The sequence below is a fragment of the Clytia hemisphaerica genome, unplaced genomic scaffold, assembly GCF_902728285.1.
Source record: "Clytia hemisphaerica strain Z4C2 unplaced genomic scaffold, Clytia hemisphaerica genome assembly, whole genome shotgun sequence".
In the NCBI taxonomy this organism is placed as follows: Eukaryota; Metazoa; Cnidaria; class Hydrozoa; order Leptothecata; family Clytiidae; genus Clytia; species Clytia hemisphaerica.
The window spans coordinates 115,123-131,788 of NW_027104047.1; the positions used below are offsets into that span (position 1 = coordinate 115,123).

The 16,666-nt window shown below is 34.7% G+C and overlaps 2 protein-coding genes across 2 annotated transcripts in view; one reads left to right on the top strand and one right to left on the bottom strand.

The window, feature by feature from the left end:
• LOC136811878 (core histone macro-H2A.1-like) overlaps positions 1-16,634 on the bottom strand; it is a 25,897-nt gene extending 9,263 nt beyond the window's left edge. The window contains exon 1 of the mRNA XM_067068502.1: positions 16,604-16,634. The gene's annotated coding sequence lies outside the window, so the exon portion shown is untranslated. The remainder of the gene's footprint in view (positions 1-16,603) is intronic.
• On the top strand, positions 13,235-14,599 carry LOC136811860 (uncharacterized). The gene is made up of 2 exons (XM_067068486.1): positions 13,235-13,260; positions 13,696-14,599. Exons 1-2 carry the CDS (start codon positions 13,235-13,237, stop codon positions 14,597-14,599), a joined length of 930 nt encoding a protein of 309 aa, XP_066924587.1.
• Positions 16,635-16,666: the final 32 nt, after the last annotated feature.

The window sequence follows — 16,666 nt, forward strand, 5'->3', positions numbered from 1 at the left end:
CCAGAGAACTTCATAATTCCCCAAACAACATTACATTACTATGTCAAACTCCCATACATAAATTTTACAATTACGTCAGAGTAGACTACGCTCGCCACCGAAGAGGTTTATTTGGAAAAGGGTAATTTATATTTTATTGTTCGCTTCTTTTTTAAAGATTCGCCGGAATGGAAAAGTATGAATTTCTTTGTACATATTTTACCTACCCCAAATATTTAGGAGGCTGAGTTTTAAACGAATCGTCAAGTTGAAACGAACGATAAATGTATCAAGGTCTGTTTTATTTACCCCCTGGTGACTTAACAAAAGAGACTTAACTCGATGTTACAATCCAATTATTGAAATTTTGTCTCAGCCTTTTTATAATGAGCGAGACATACGTTCTCTGATTACGCAATTTTCATATTGACATTTTCGAGGCATTTTGATGTAACTGCTTGAAACAAAACATCTAACAAGATGACTATAATGTCAAGATGTCAATTAATGTGATAAAAAAAGTGTGAGTTTTAAAAATAATTACCTCTATCATTCTGAATCTGTTGTGTTTAAAACGTTAACAATTTTTTAATAAAAAATCCTGTTTTGTATAAGAAGCAATTATTGTTAAAATTTGGTCCAATTGTTTCAGTGTATCAAATCTTTCAGTTTAGTTAACACTTTGGTATCTTAATTGCATCATAGCGAAAGATTTGTTTTTATTTTAGTTTGTATCTTTGAAAGACCCCATCTAGTCGGGGAGCAGAATTCAATATCTCGAGTTAGAAGCGTTTTTGCTTAACCCTAAAAAAGAATGGGGTTGTTATATACCGTTGGAACGGAAATTTTATGCTGATTATGGAAACCCAGATCTTAAAAAGTCTATCCTGGACGATTTTGAAAACGAGGCTGGAGTTTGCACTCCTCCGTGGTGTTTTTTCGATTTTACCTGTTTTAGAAAAATGCTGACTGTCAGCAAAGTAAAGGTTTTTAGAATTTAATTTTTTTTGAAAATTGCTACCAATAGAATTACCTTTTAGCAAAAAAATCAAAATTTTTGAAAAAAACATTTTTTGCACTCCTTCTTGGAGGTTTTTTTGCAAAAATCAGCGTTTTTACAAAAATATACTGCTAAAACAAGTCTGCTGGCAACTGAAATCCGGTTCAAATGACCCCTTTAATGGTTTTGACGGAAGAACTATATCTTACCATGACAAAAAAACAAAAACTGCTGTCAAAAAACAATTATTTGGCTTTTTGCTCTCCTTCTTTGGTGTTTTTTGACAAAAATCGATTTTAGCCGTTTTTAACCAAAATTCGACTTTTACAAACTATTCCCTTAATTTTGGAAACTGAATGCCTTCGTATCTCTAAAAGTTATCCTCCATTATAAAAAAATGATGTAAAATGATGAAAAAAATCAAAAGTTGATCTCCTCCGTTGATGCTTTTTGACCAAAAAGTGTTTTTGAACGAATTTCTGCCTAATGGTCCAGGGGAATTTCAGGCTTAATTTAGGGAACCCAAAATTTGCGTACACGTGAAATTTTTTGATTGAAATGTGTTCATTAGGTCCTTAGGAGTGAAAAACCATCGAGTGACACTTTTCACACCTTGGGCATTTTCCATAATGGTGGAAATTTCAAAATGGTGGTGATTTTTTTTGAAATTTTGATGTCTGAACATGGACATATTAATACCGTTGGAAAGGGGTTTTCATGCTGAACAACTTTTTTGCTTACAAAAAAGGCATAAAATGTACTCAATGTGAGTAAAAGGGGACAGAAGGTGTTAAAATGATGTCATCATCACCACCAAAAATTTGACATTTGCTTCAAATTATTGAAAAGGATTTTTCATTACTCACGAAAAAGTCTGAAAATCTAATAAGTAATGTGCAATGTACGAGTAAAAAGTGATAGAAGGTATCAAAATAACGTCATCGCTGTCCAAAGCATTGACATTTGCTCCATTATATTGATGAATGTCTATATACCATTGAAAAGTATTTTCATGCTGATGTTGGTGCACCATAAAAAAAGTACTGATTCGACTGTAGCACGAAAAAGTTTGTGTTTAATCTTGCCATGAAGGTTTGATTCAGTAAATTACTTAATCATTTTGAGATTCTCACATTAACATGCCAGTGGAGGCTTTGTGACTGCCAAGGCAGTTGAATTCTTCTACATTTTACATTACAAGAGCACGAAAAAGGTTGTGTTTAATCTTGCCATGAAGGTTTGATTCAGTAAATTACTTAATCATTTTGAGATTCTCACATTAACATGCCAGTGGAGGCTTTGTGACTGCCAAGGCAGTTGAATTCTTCTACATTTTACATTACAAGAGTATATCCATGTATTCGATCTTTTTTGAGCTAACATGTAGAACTATGACAGGAGAAACTTTGATAGCGTGGAAGAGTTTTTCTGCATCTTCGGAATTGCCCAGATTGTATCTGTAAAGTAGTACCTGCTTCTTGATCTTTGGGGAATAACACAGTGGCATATCCACGGGGAGATGGGCAATTCTCCCCAAAAAAAAAAAATTGACCAAAAAAGGTCAAAGTTTTCCCAATAGAATGTGAAGGGGTCTGTAGTTTTTGTAACCTTTTTCTGGCTACATCTGACCTTTTTAAGGCATCCTTTAAGCTGCTTGACATTTCTTAGAAATCTTTTTTTACGTTTTTTAAGTTTTTATGACCTTATTCTCACTAACGTTGAGATTTCCAATGCCATTTTTTAAGCTATTTGAACATGTTTAAAGCAAAAATTTACGCCTGCGGCGCATAAATTTCCTCTAAAAAAGGTGAAAATTTTTCCAATCTCGCCCCCCGAAACGAAAACTCGTGGCTACGCCTCTATTACACCGTATGTTTGTGGCGGTTGAGTGAAAAACCATCTCGATGATAAAAAAGAGATTTGCCATTCCCGTTTTAGCACTTAGCCCTTTCAATCTCCCCACCTGCTAAGAAATTCTCAACGGTTTATTGATGCTACAGGGGTGTAAAAATAAAAATGACGATTATTTAGTTTTGCTTGATGACACCGATGGTTTCTTTGTAGCTGCCTGCTACGTAAGCGAACTAGATGAAGCGAATCTGTAATGAACTAGATTACCCTTGTGGGTCAAGCGAACAAAGAAAAGGTGGTCTAGAGAGTTAAAACCATTGGAATCTCTTCCACTCATTGCTATTGCTTTATACTCTACATTACATCCTACATAACACATTACTCAGTAAAATTGCAGACTTTTTAGTATTAAGCGAAAAGAATGTTCAGCTCGAAAAATCCTTTTCCGGGGTGTCTACAGAATTGTTCTCATTAGTTGCAAGGTTTTAAGTTTTGTAGGGTCAAATTTTAGGCATTTTTCACGGTTTTCGGTTCATTTATTGAGTATCTTTAAGGTTTCTCGGGGCTCCATTTGATTTTGCCTGGTAGTACAATACTCTTGAACGAGGTCTGTATAAAAGATTATTTCGTAGTATTCTCGAGATTACGAGAGAAACGAGAGAAGCAAGCACGCAATTTTTTTGGAAATATTGCTTGTATAGAAAGAGACTTCGGGAAAACAAATCGAACCACAAGACAAAATGCTCTTTTTCAGGTTTTCAAGGAATTCCTTTAGATCATGTACACTTTTCAAGGTTGTTGGTCTATTTTAAAGTTTTTCATAAGCTTTTCAAGGTTTTCAAGGTCCTGTAGTCACTCTCTTTTCAATAATTTGAAGCAAATGTCAAATTTTTGGTGGTGATGATGACATCATTTTTAACACCTTTTGTACTTTTACTCACATTGAGTACATTTTATGACTTTTTTGTAAGCAAAAAAGTTGTTCAGCATGAAAAACCCTTTCCAACGGTATATAATATGTCCCTGTTCAGAGACATCAAAATTTCAAAAAAATACAAAATCCGCCATTTTGAAATTTCCACCATTATGGAAAATGCCCAAGGTGTGAAAAGTGTCACTCGATGGTTTTTCACTCCTAAGGACCTAACGAACACACACGGCGATCTTTGATTGGATTAATCGGATTCAAATTTCCTTGTTTTAGCCAAATTTTAGGATATAACTGAGGAGAAATGCTTTCTTTTTCTTTTATCCTTTAGAGGACCAATATAAGTACATTCTGTGAAAATTTCAAGTCTCTAGCACTTTCCTATCCGGAATTATCTTGATTCCGATTTAGAGGGATCTCAACCGGGATGAGGACTGGATAGAGGGATCTCTCGAAAACGAAAGTGCCCAATAACTGGTGAACAGTTTGATGTATCAAAATACTTTTTTTCCTACTTTTAAATTGCTATAAGGAGACTTTATATACCAAATTTCATCTCCTTATAAGCACTACTTCAGGAGATACAAGGCCAAAATAATCCCGATTTTACAAAAGTTCCAATGAAAAATCACTGTGACATTTCAATCAAAAAATTTCATGTGTACGTAAATTTTGGGTTCCCTAAATTAAGCCTGAAATTTCTCTGGACCATTAGGCAGAAATTCGTTCAAAAACATAACTTTTTGGTCAAAAAGCATCAACAGAGGAAATTAATTTTTGATTTTTTTCATCATTTTACATAATGGAGAATAACTTTTAGAGATACGAAGGCATTCAGTTTCCAAACTAAAGGGAATAGTTTGTAAAAGTCAAATTTGGGTTAAAAACGGCTAAAATTGATTTTTGTCAAAAAACACCAAAGAAGGAGAGCAAAAAGCCAAATAATTGTTTTTTGACAGCAGTTTTCGGTTTTTTGTCGTGGTAAGATATTTCTTCCGTCAAAACCATTAAAGGGGTCATTTAAACCGGATTTCAGTTGCCAGCAGACTTGTTTTAGCAGTATATTTTTGTAAAAACGCTGATTTTTGCAAAAAAATCTCCAAGAAGGAGTGCAAAAAATGTTTTTTCAAAAATTTTGATTTTTTTGCTAAAAGGCAATTCTATTGGTAGCAATTTTCAAAAAAAATTAAATTCTAAAAACCTTTACTTTGCTGACAGTCAGCATTTTTCTAAAACAGGTAAAATCGAAAAACACCACGGAGGAGTGCAAACTCCAGCCTCGTTTTCAAAATCGTCCAGGATAGACTTTTTAAGACCTGGGTTTCCATAATCAGCATAAAATTTCCGTTCCAACGGTATATAACAACCCCATTCTTTTTTAGGGTTAAGCAAAAATGCCATTTTTGGATTCTGCTCCCCGACTAATCGGATTTAGGCAGGGTAATCAATTAGTTTAAAAGTTTATATCTCTGTGTATCTTTTTAAAAGGAGAATCCGATAGGACAGATAATAAAAAAATGAATTTTTTACCGAACCATTCCTTTAAGACTTTGGGACACTCTGCTAGGAGCTTCTATTGTAAGTCTTTTTGACGGCATAAACTCCCCCCTTACGACATGAAGCGGTTAAAAAAATAAATTGTCGATAGTGGAAGTATCAAAATAAAATTGTTGTCAAAGTGGTTTAACAGTAAGTAAAAATACAGTCCAGATATCAATGTTCCCATGTTTCGAACAACCGTCCCAAGTTAGAGCAGTAGACGGTTGTTAACATAATTTGGACCCCCCCTTTCTTAAGGGGGGGGGGGGTGACACCTTCCAAAAAAGTGAAGAAGGGGGGGGGGATCAGAAATTTTCATTAAAAAGGGGGGGATAGCAAGGAAAAAGCAAAACCTTTTCCTTCCTAGAGTTATGTAACTTTAAACCTGTTTTTGTTACTGCCGCAGGTGCAAGATTCAACCTCCCTATTTCATATCATGTATGTGACTCTTAGCACAAGTTTCGACCTCCAGATTTCATGTGACCCTCGAGACGAGGAGCAGCCAAACCCTAACCCCAACTGATAATAACTGAAACCCCATCTATGTCCGTAGATTGAACAATTCGACTTACATCCTGTAGGATGATATCTTTTGCCAACCACTGGTAAGGCCAATGAAATTTACATGAGTTTACCGTCGGCCGCCCGCATCTCTAAAAAGCACCCGCATGAAAATTTCATTATCTTCAAAATTCCTAAAATTTTCATTATTTCTATATTTCTTTACAACTACAACCTCCATCGTTGTTAAAATCGTCTCTACGCAGGATTCCCTCTACGCATGACCTTTTTCCCAGAGTAAACACGTGTAAACAAAGAAGATTTGTTACAGAAAATGTGACCGCCCTCAATCCTACAACTACAGCGGGCGTCACGCCCAATCACGCCTAACCGCCCTGGCGGCCATTTTAGTTTTTTGCCAAATCTAGCGCCACTGTAGCAATCGATCTTTATTTTTCGTTCGCAAAACATGCGTCAGTCAGGACCTCTTTGGTCTTTTTTAACATTAGTTCGGATAGAATAAAAACATACCTGATCAACACAACCAAACCTTCTGTCTTGCGTTTACTCTTTCCTTCCCAACAATTTTCGTTTTTGCTTATGTAGGTTTTAAAATCCACAAGTAATGAACCTCTTATAGCTTTATCTGAATAAATCTTGTTGAAAACCTTTTGTCAGGTTTCATTCCGTACCTTTTTTATCCACGTTGTGAACCGGTTTCCCCGATTTCCCGATAATTAAAAATTGGAACTTTCCCGTGGGCGCGATTGGGCGTACTGCCATCGCGAAATATTTTTCGTGAAAATTTACCGTATTCTAACGCTAATATAATCTAGATAGGAAACAAATATTAAATTTGATCTTTTTTTTCTCGTATTTCTAAATTTCAAGATAAAAAGAACTATCTACGAATTATTATTATTAACGGGCGTTGAATCAACATTGACATATTTAATGATGTCATAATCAATGCCGTGCATATTTTGTCAGCACCGTGCATATTTTGTCAACATCCTTTTCATTGGATAAATACCACTAAAATATACAAGATAAGTAAACACAAATTTATCGCCGCGAGCACGGCTTAGCTAAGTGCACCTCTCTTATTCATTATCTAAGAATTGAAGCGGGCAAAGATTACCGCGCGGCTGATAGCGGACGAAGGTTTTTTCGAAGATATTTTCAGTTATAATCAGTCGAGTACTGAGCGATCTTTTCAAGTCATCTCTATACAAAAAAGAAAAGCACAAAGACCTATCGAATGAGAACATCATAATGTTCCACCGCAGAGTAACTTGTGTTTTTAATCTATCAAAGCAATTAAAACACTAGAAATCTTCAAATCCCACGATATCCAAAAACTCGAGAACACGCAAGCAAATTGATTTTGCAACGATATAAATTGAAACTTGAAAATGTTATTAACACTTAGTTAATTGGCATAGCCATAAGTAGTGAGATTAGATATAAATTGATCATTTTTCCGATTTCATTTTTAGGGCCTGTCTTCTTTGGAATCAAGATGGAGCAAGAAACGAAGACTTTTTATAAGAACAAAAAAACTCATCAAGCATTTGCTTTGCGTTTGTTTTTTTTTTACCAAAGCTGTGAAGATCACATGTCAGAAGGATAAGCGAGCAATAGAAGAACATAATAATCTGCACAACACTCTCGGTCCCGGTGGGGACCTACAGCGGGAAATTTCTATTGCAAAATATCTTAACGGGGAAGAAAATTTGGGGTTTTAAATGGTCGGGGAAAAATTGCGACGGCGTGTACTTTTGTTAACTCTTCGAAATTTTCATCATTTCCCCCCAAATTTTTCAAGTTTATCCCCTTTGGAAAGTTCTATCGGCTATCTGAGCCCCTCAGAATGACTTAATTACTCAATATGGAGTTTTTCTCTCCCCAATTCATAAACGGATGATATACATTGTCCCGGGACATTTACTAACACGCATAGACGTACATTTTCTATATTTCATATACTAGTCATAGCTTTCACTAAATGCCCCCACAGAAAGGTCATGTCATGCACTTATAAAGCTTTTAATGCTTTCAAAATTAAAGCATAAAAAATTATCAGGAATAATTGATTAATTTAATTATTTATTGATTGATTGAAAAAAATGATATTCCATTAACAAAATACTTGAAGAATTCATGCCTTCATGCAGCTTGACAATTTAATAGAATTCAAGGAAAAGCTGGAAAAGCTTCCCAAAAACATATTTCGAAAATCATGGTATCATTATGTTACTGACTTTCACATCTCCTTGTTTGTTTGTTTTTTCTTACAACAATATATGTAATGATCATTCACTAAATAGACCTTTTCCGATAATGCTGCAGACATCTTAGATTGTAGGCAAAATATATAGCGGTGAATAAATCAACAAGGAAACCAATCAGAAATAGCTTGTTTATTTTTCATTGGCTGTTATATATTTCAACAATTCTCTATTGCTACTTTGCCTAATAAACAATAGTAAGATGATAAGATGATACTGCGTACAAAATTTATCAAAAATTTCTGCGCCATCTGAAATAGACCAATCCTAGTTAAGGCCCGGGCTCCACTTGCGTACGCTGTGATTGCAGTCAAAAGAAAAATAAAGAAACGTCATTTGTCATTGTGGTCCATTCAGACGCACAGTCAAAAAGTTGAAATGTGCCTAGTTCTTTTTAAAAGTGCATAATACTTTTTCATGATGCAATCTTTTGTCCAAGCTGAAAGGATTGAAGCCATTAAGATATTATTGCAGCGCAGACAATGAAGAGACGGGCCTTCAGGAAACTAGACTTTTTGAGTTTTTAGCTATATACTCTCACTTTATGGTGTTCCTGTATGACTGTCTGTGTGCCTAGTCTAACCACCGTTAAATGCCTTAACTCGGTAAGCTAGAATTGGAGCTATTTCACCAAACCCCTAGAGCGTAAGTTATTTAGGCTATCACAACTGCATGAAAAAGTGGAACGTGCGCATGCAAAGTTAAACGAATGTAAGCAAACTTTTTTTCAGGTTTTTAAAATAGATTTACCACACTGAACAAACAGTGAAAACACTCTAAGTGAGGTAAATCTATTTTGAAGACCAAAAAAAAAAACATTGATTGACATTCAACACATTCAACCACTTTTGGATTCAACTTTTTTGTACTTTGCCGGTGTCTTGTTTTACCAAGTTAAGAAGGACTTTCTCGAGTTACGAGCATATGATGGTCTTTAAAGCTTAAGAAGCCCTATAAACAATAAAGCTAGTTATTAATATAATAACAGACAAAGATAAATTACAGTTTGAACAAAAATATCAAATGTACATTTGAAAACTTGAGCAAACTTCTTTAAAGATTCCGGATAAAGAATTGAAATCATTGCTGAAATGAACTTCTGACTAAATTACAGTATTTAGTATTCAGTTTCAAAGACAAGAAACAAAATTTGACATACAAAACACTTTTTCCAATCACTGAATCAGCTCACCATCATAACCAGTCTGCCATTTTGTTTGTTTTGATTTGCACAAGTAATATTGTAATTCGTGTTATGGTGTAATCACTATGCTTTTTCTATAATTTGCATTTATAACACTCGCTTCAGCTTTTCAATGCTAAATCAAAACTAATAAAATGTAATACGCAATAATGGTAATAGCATATAACGTAATATGAAAATATGTATAACATTTACCGCTGTATAAATTACCGCCATATTTTTGCGGAACACTTAATTGGCCGGAAAGCCGATTACGACGCAAAAACAAAAACAATTCGCAAAGAATCGAGATTCCAGTCCAATATATTGCGTGAAGCTATGAGTGCCTCCTCAGTCGCTACGCTCCTTGCGGGGGCAACAATAGAACACCCCTTTCTCAGTGACCCAGTGAAGTTTTGAAACCCACCGGGTCTTAATATAGGATCTCCAAAGCTCACTAAGTGATAACCTTTAACTTCCTCTGGTAGGGAAAAATTGACTTTCAACTAATATTCAAGAATTCTTAAAAAAACTGAGATTGACCGGGGTAAGACGGTAAGACCATAAATAAGATCTTTGATTTGGGTTCTATGCAATTTCTTTCACCGGGTAATTCATCATTGAGTGGAGCTGACCGGGTCACTGATATAGGGGTGTAATAAAAGAATTTGTATATATAATCTCCGTGGATACAATCGGGTGCATAGTTCTTTGCGCTTCGATGGTGAACAAACGATTTTTCTGTCGTGTTTTAGTCAAGTTGACAATTAAGAGTCATGTCTACCTGAGAACGATCTCGATTATCGGTTCACCCAGTGGTCCCTATAAAAGGCAACGAATGAATTAAAAAAAATTGTCATGAAACTAATTTTGCGGTATAGTTCAGGGCTTCATTAGATTATTGAGCTTATCTTTAGATAGAAGTCAACGACCTTAAATAGGGGTGTATGACAAAATTATTTTACTAGAAGAAAAGATACATATTAAAATGGTATAAAGGATGACGATAAAACCAGGTGAAACATTCGAGAACGAGATACCTTTTCCTAATTAATGTTGTATGTGCAATATGACGATGCGCTGACTTCTCGATCCGGGATACTTGATAGCTGTACCATTATTCGGCAAGTCCATTTGGAATATTTAGAAAGAAAAGCAATATATTCAAATTATTTTAATCTTCAACTGGCAAAACCACATCTTAATACCGATCAAATATGAAACAGTTGACACACAACAGCGTTTCAAAACCTTTCTAACATTTTTAAATGTCCATCATGTGGCGTTAGAAGATCTTTACAGTCCCCAAACCGGTGAAATTCTGTACTCAAATACCTTACGTATCTGCCGCTTTAGGTGGATTAAGCTTCGCGTGGAGTAATTGAAAATGGCATCGACCTCTAACTTCGCGTGGAGTAATTGAAAATGGCATCGACCTCTAACGTTAGAGGTCGATGAAAATGGTAAATTAGTAATTTTCATGAGTTTTGGCCCTTTTCGCAAAACTTAGTTCTTGCTATAAATTGAAAATCCGTTAAAACTAAAGAAATTTGGTGAAATCTAGTGAAAAAGAGGCAGATTTTTTAAAATTCTCAATTCTCTAAAAAAAAGTACATGCGAAAATTAATCGACTTAGGGTAATAATAGCGGTATTCTAAGTCGCGTCAAAGACAAAAGTGACGAGAAAGTAAAAAATCCCACTCGCACAAGACAGAGATGTAATGTGTATACCGACAAGGACATGATGTGTATTTCCTTCGTTGTGAGACAGGGAGATAGGAAAGCAAAACATCACTCGCACACTCGCATGAGACAGGGATGTAATATGGTATATTTCCTTTGTTGTGACACAGGGAGGTGCGAGAGGCGGGAGAGCTAAAATACCACTCGCGTGATACAGGGATAATACGTACCTGATAAAATAATATTTCTTCCCACTATTTTACCGAGCTTTTTACGTTGCCTTAATATACATTAATGCTTGTGAGAAAGCATAAAAAAGCAAGCTTTTATCCCCTATTGATCGTGATATAAAGAGGGCCTTAGATAATATCCTTGAACTCATTCGCATGTCAATGACCTTCTTAACTCTCACAGGAATCTGCAAAGACGTTATCCTAATAGACGTAATAAAAAACTTACCATTGTTGAAAGAATAACTTTTCGTAATCACTTGGGAATATAATTACTACTTGCATCGTGTTTACGTCATATTTCTCATCTCTTCACTTTTTCTACCGTGTAGGAGTGCCAAACATGAGATTTCTATAAGGAAATTTGAAAAACTTCACCGCAGAAATATTTTCAATATTTTGCTCAATTTTTCGACTGCAGGTTGTGGGGTAGCAGAAATATATATCAATGTGTTCCTTATAAGAGCCGCTAAACGAATATCGTATTTTTGTTTTCACCACGACGTGTTATTGAACGTTTTAAGTACTTTTTGTTTTAAGCCTTTGATCTTTCTTTTTTTTCTTTTGTTTAGCGTGGCGCTAAATGATGTGATTACTCATTTTTTTGTCGTTTAAAATATGACAGTGTGCTCGACTGATAATCCAAGGTAGAACAAACTAAAACATAGAAAGGGAGTATTTTTTAGTGCTCTATATGATGATCGGTATTTTTTTTGAATTCCATGTTTAGATTTTTCTACCCAGCCCCGTTGCTATGTACGCGCGCCCTGTTGCTAAGACCGTTGCTTGAAATCGAAAGCGAAACCAAGATTATTTAGCGCACACTGCCGTTTGCGTAATATTGATAAAGTGAAATGAGGTCCTGACTGTGCGTATAAGGGTTGAAGCGAAGCAAAATTTTTTATTTTGAGAGAGAATGGTTAGCAGAAATGGTGGATAAGGTGCTGTTGGGAAAATAATGAATAATGAATAATGAAATCATGCCGCATCTATTTTTGGGTAAGTTCACGACGGTAAACTCATATGTAAATTTCATCGGCCTAAGGCTAAGAACATGTTCAAAAATCTGAGGCAAAATTTGGCTGTTTTTTGGACATTTGGATTCTTGTTACATTTTTATCAATAAAATCTATTGAAGTTTGGTTAGATGTTTGGTTTTTTGTCAGTCCCTTCAAAAAATAAATCCTCTTTATAAATATATACTTTATTCAAGACAAAGTTGACTACATTTGAAACAAGAGTTAAATTACTCCAAAACAAAAAAAGGATAAAAATGTAACAAAGCGAAATTTTGAAAAATGATAAAAGCTTTAATAACTTGAGTTATAGTTGTCGTATTGCTCTGAAATTTTCAACATGGGTAGAAGGGGGTATTCTAAGCTTATTTCCAAGAAATTAGCTTCCAATACAATGAAATGATAAACTTGTAACACTTTTTCTAGCAAGAAATGGGCAATTTTATCAATCCATTTTTTGAAAGATTTATTGTTTATGACAAAAAAACTCAAACTAAGCCCTTCATAGCATTCCAACTATCGATTTCAAAAAGTTTCAATTTTCTTTATCAACAGGAATAAGATAAAAATGTAACAAAAAACATATCACCGTGAAGATGTTGAATTTTAGGCTAAATTAGATAGGTTTATCATCAAGTGAATTTATACAATGTATAATAATTGTTTATTATTGAATTGTATTTCGTGAACTGTTACTTCAAACTTCCAACTGAACTTAAAACTAGGATTAAGACATAAAAAACAGTTAAATCCCAAAAATTTGATAAAACCGTAACATAATATGAAAAGATTTGGAAAAACGATTTAGTACATAAATAGCACTTTTTAAGGCATCTGATTTAGAAATAACCTATTCAGGACCCTTCACTTACCAAATCAACATATATTTTATAAAGAGAAGATTACTTTCAAGTACAAAATCTGATCAAAATGTAACGCACGTAGCAAACAAATTTGGACTACTCAAAAGTCTTCATACTCTGAAATTTTGTAATATCTCAATCATAAGCTTGCCAGGTTTTAACTAAAGAAAATGACACTTGAAAAAGTTTTAGGAAGGTTTTACTGCTCAAATAGTGTAATCAATAGTTATCATAACCTTTTTAAATAAAAAATTCCCTAAATATTATCTAAAATTTCAAAAAACTGATAAAACCGTAACGTGCGTAACATTATGAAAAGATTTGGAACTGTAAAAATATTGTTACATAAATATCACTATTTTGTCTTTTTAAAGGCATCTGATTTAGAAATAACCTATTCAGGACAATACTATTAAGCTCAAAATCATCAATTACTAATTCACATTTACCAGAACCATTAACTACACCATCACTTTCACCAGAACCATCAACTCCACCATCACATTCGCCAGAACCATCAACTTTTCTATTGCATTGACCAGAACCATCAATTCCACCATTACATTCACCAGATCTATCAACACCAGTATTATATTCACCAGAACCATTTACTCCATCATTCATTCACCAGAACCATCAATTCCACTATCACATTCACCAGAGCCATCAACTCCACCATCACATTCACCAGAACCATCAATTCCACCATTTTATTCACCATAACCATTAACTCCACCATCACATTCACCAGAACCATCAACTCCACCATCACATTCACCAGAACCATCAACTTCACCATTGCATTAACCAGAACCATCAATTCCACCATTACATTCACCAGATCTATCAACACAGATCAACACCAGCATTATATTCACCAGAACCTTTTACTCCATCATTCATTCACCAGAACCATCAAGTCCACCATCACATTCACCAGAATCATCAACTTTTCCATTGCATTAACCAGAACCATCAATTCCACCATTACATTCACCAGATCTATCAACACCAGTATTATATTCACCAGAACCATTTACTCCATCATTACATTCACCAGAACCATCAATTCCACTATCACATTCACCAGAGCCATCAACTTCACCATTGCATTAACCATAACCATCAGCAGCAGCATTATATTCACCAAAACCATTAACTCCACCATCACATTCACCATAACCATCAACTCCACCATCACATTCACCAGAACCATCAACTCCACCATCACATTCACCAGAACCATCAACTTCACCATTGCATTAACCAGAACCATCAATTCCACCATTACATTCACCAGATCTATCAACACAGATCAACACCAGCATTATATTCACCAGAACCATTTACTCCATCATTCATTCACCAGAACCATCAACTCCACCATCACATTCACCAGAACCATTAACTCCACCATCACATTCACCAGAACCATCAACTTCACCATTGCATTAACCAGAACCATCAATTCCAACATTACATTCCTAAGATCTATCAACACCAGCATTTTTTTCACTATAACCATTAACTACTGATGCACATTCACCAGAATCACCAACTCCTGATGCAGAACCTCCAGAACCATCAGTCAATCTTTGATTCATATTCACCAGAACATTAATTTCACTATTTCATTCACCAAAACAACCAACTTTACCATCACATTCACCAGAACCATCAACTCCACCATAACATTCTGAATCTACAATTCCTACTGCACATATTCACCAGATCTTCCAGGTCCTGCTGCAGAACCTCAAGAGTATGTATTGTCAGTATATGTTGCAAAAACACCTGAATCAAGAAATTCAAATTTGGAGACTTGAGCCACCGTTTTCATCTGGTTACCACTCGTTACCACCTTGTTACCACTCCTTACCACTCGTTACCTCTTTTAGTAACAACGAGGTTTTACTACCCAGTGTAATCAAATAATTATCATAATCTTTAAAATCAAAAAGTTGCCTAAAAATACTGTAGATATGCAGAGGAATGTAAAGATATGGAAAAACAGCTTCTTGAAAACAATGGAAAAACGGCTCGTCATATACCAGGTCTTTTGCCCTTAAGGGAGTTTATGTCGAGTTAATAGGTTTCTTTTGTTGTCGCTATAAAAAATCTGCATAATTAGCGTGTTGTGACAAAATTCTTTTGTTTCAAGCCTGATTATGCGCAAACTTTTAGGGCTTATATTTTGGGTACACCTCTCCTATACGAAAAGGTACCTATATCTTCTTGCTCAGAATTTCCTAACGATTCTACTGATATAACTGCATCATGACCGCACCATAAGTTTATCTTGATTTTACTCGACTTCTGACTAGTTTTACAAGAACCAATTTAATATCATTGCGTTGAGAATTTCTTTTGCTATATATACATTGGTAAAAATATTGCTCCTTATTCTTAAAAATTGAACTAGTAATTGGCAAAAAAGGAAAAATCTAATTTCCATTTTTATCATCAAATCATGTAGAAACCGTCCGATTTGTATGGCGAGTCTTCTTTTCTGGACTTTTAATGACCTAATCAACGTTTTTACAATAGGATTTTCAATAGAAGTGATCGTTGAACTTTGAGTAATCAGAAAAGCTGTTTTTCCGTCTCTTTACATTCCTCTGAGATATGGCAGAATTAGAAAAATCTTCAGACCGAAGCTTGAAAAACTGACAAGTTGTTACAATTTTATCATTTTTTGTGTCATTGAACTAAATTCAAATTCACTATAATTCTTTTAATTCAAAACATACATCATAATAACTTACAAACATTGGCAAATCACTGTTACAATGAAAAGGTTGAAGGAAATAGTCATTATTTATGCAATGTTACATTTTTATCAATATCTTGAATTCTACCTATGTTACGCACTGGCCTGAAGACATTGGGACTACCTAAATAGGTAATTCTAACCAATTAAGTGAGTTATTAGCGATTAACTAACTTATTACTACACAAATGAGATAAAATAGTAACAATGTTATTTTTTTATCATTTCTCTGTACTGAATGCAAATTTTGATATTTTGACAAAGCCGTATCATTTTAAATATTGCAGTGGGTCTTTTCTGAAAATTTCAGATCCCAATGTTGAGAAATGTCAATTTTATAGCAAAAAATCGATTTTAGTGAATTTTGAGATGTCCAATGCATTGCCTCAGATTTTTGAACATGTTCCTAAGAGTCTATCTCTCAATACAAAGACCTAATTTTGGGCTGCACGTATCTGGAATAGTTCCAGAGTTTTCGACCAGGTTAGAATTCATTCTAATTACAGAGCAGAACTTGTGACATCGCAAACAAAATTATATTGCATCTTTGTGCAATATTGAGAAAGAAAATTGAAGATCGGAATAATAGTACAGCATATATATAGCTACGTCGTTGAATGTAAAAAATGGGTAAAACTTCTATATTACAAACCTTACTGTAGACTAATAATTATTTTACCAAAGCATGAAAAATCTTCGATACCAGACAGTTTGGCTTGGTTTGTGAAACAAAAATAAGAAAGGAAAAAGAAACAAAATTGAAAATGACCTGCAGGACCAGCAGCTGAGCGATCTCGAAAAAAAGGAATGCGGATGGAAGAGCGCATGTCAT

Coding starts and splice junctions, on each gene's coding strand:
- LOC136811860 (XM_067068486.1), top strand. CDS start 13,235: ATGACACTTGAAAAAGTTTTAGGAAG. Junction 13,261..13,695: donor CTTGAAAAAGTTTTAGGAAG/GTTTTACTGCTC, acceptor TTCATTCACCAG/AACCATCAATTCCACTATCA.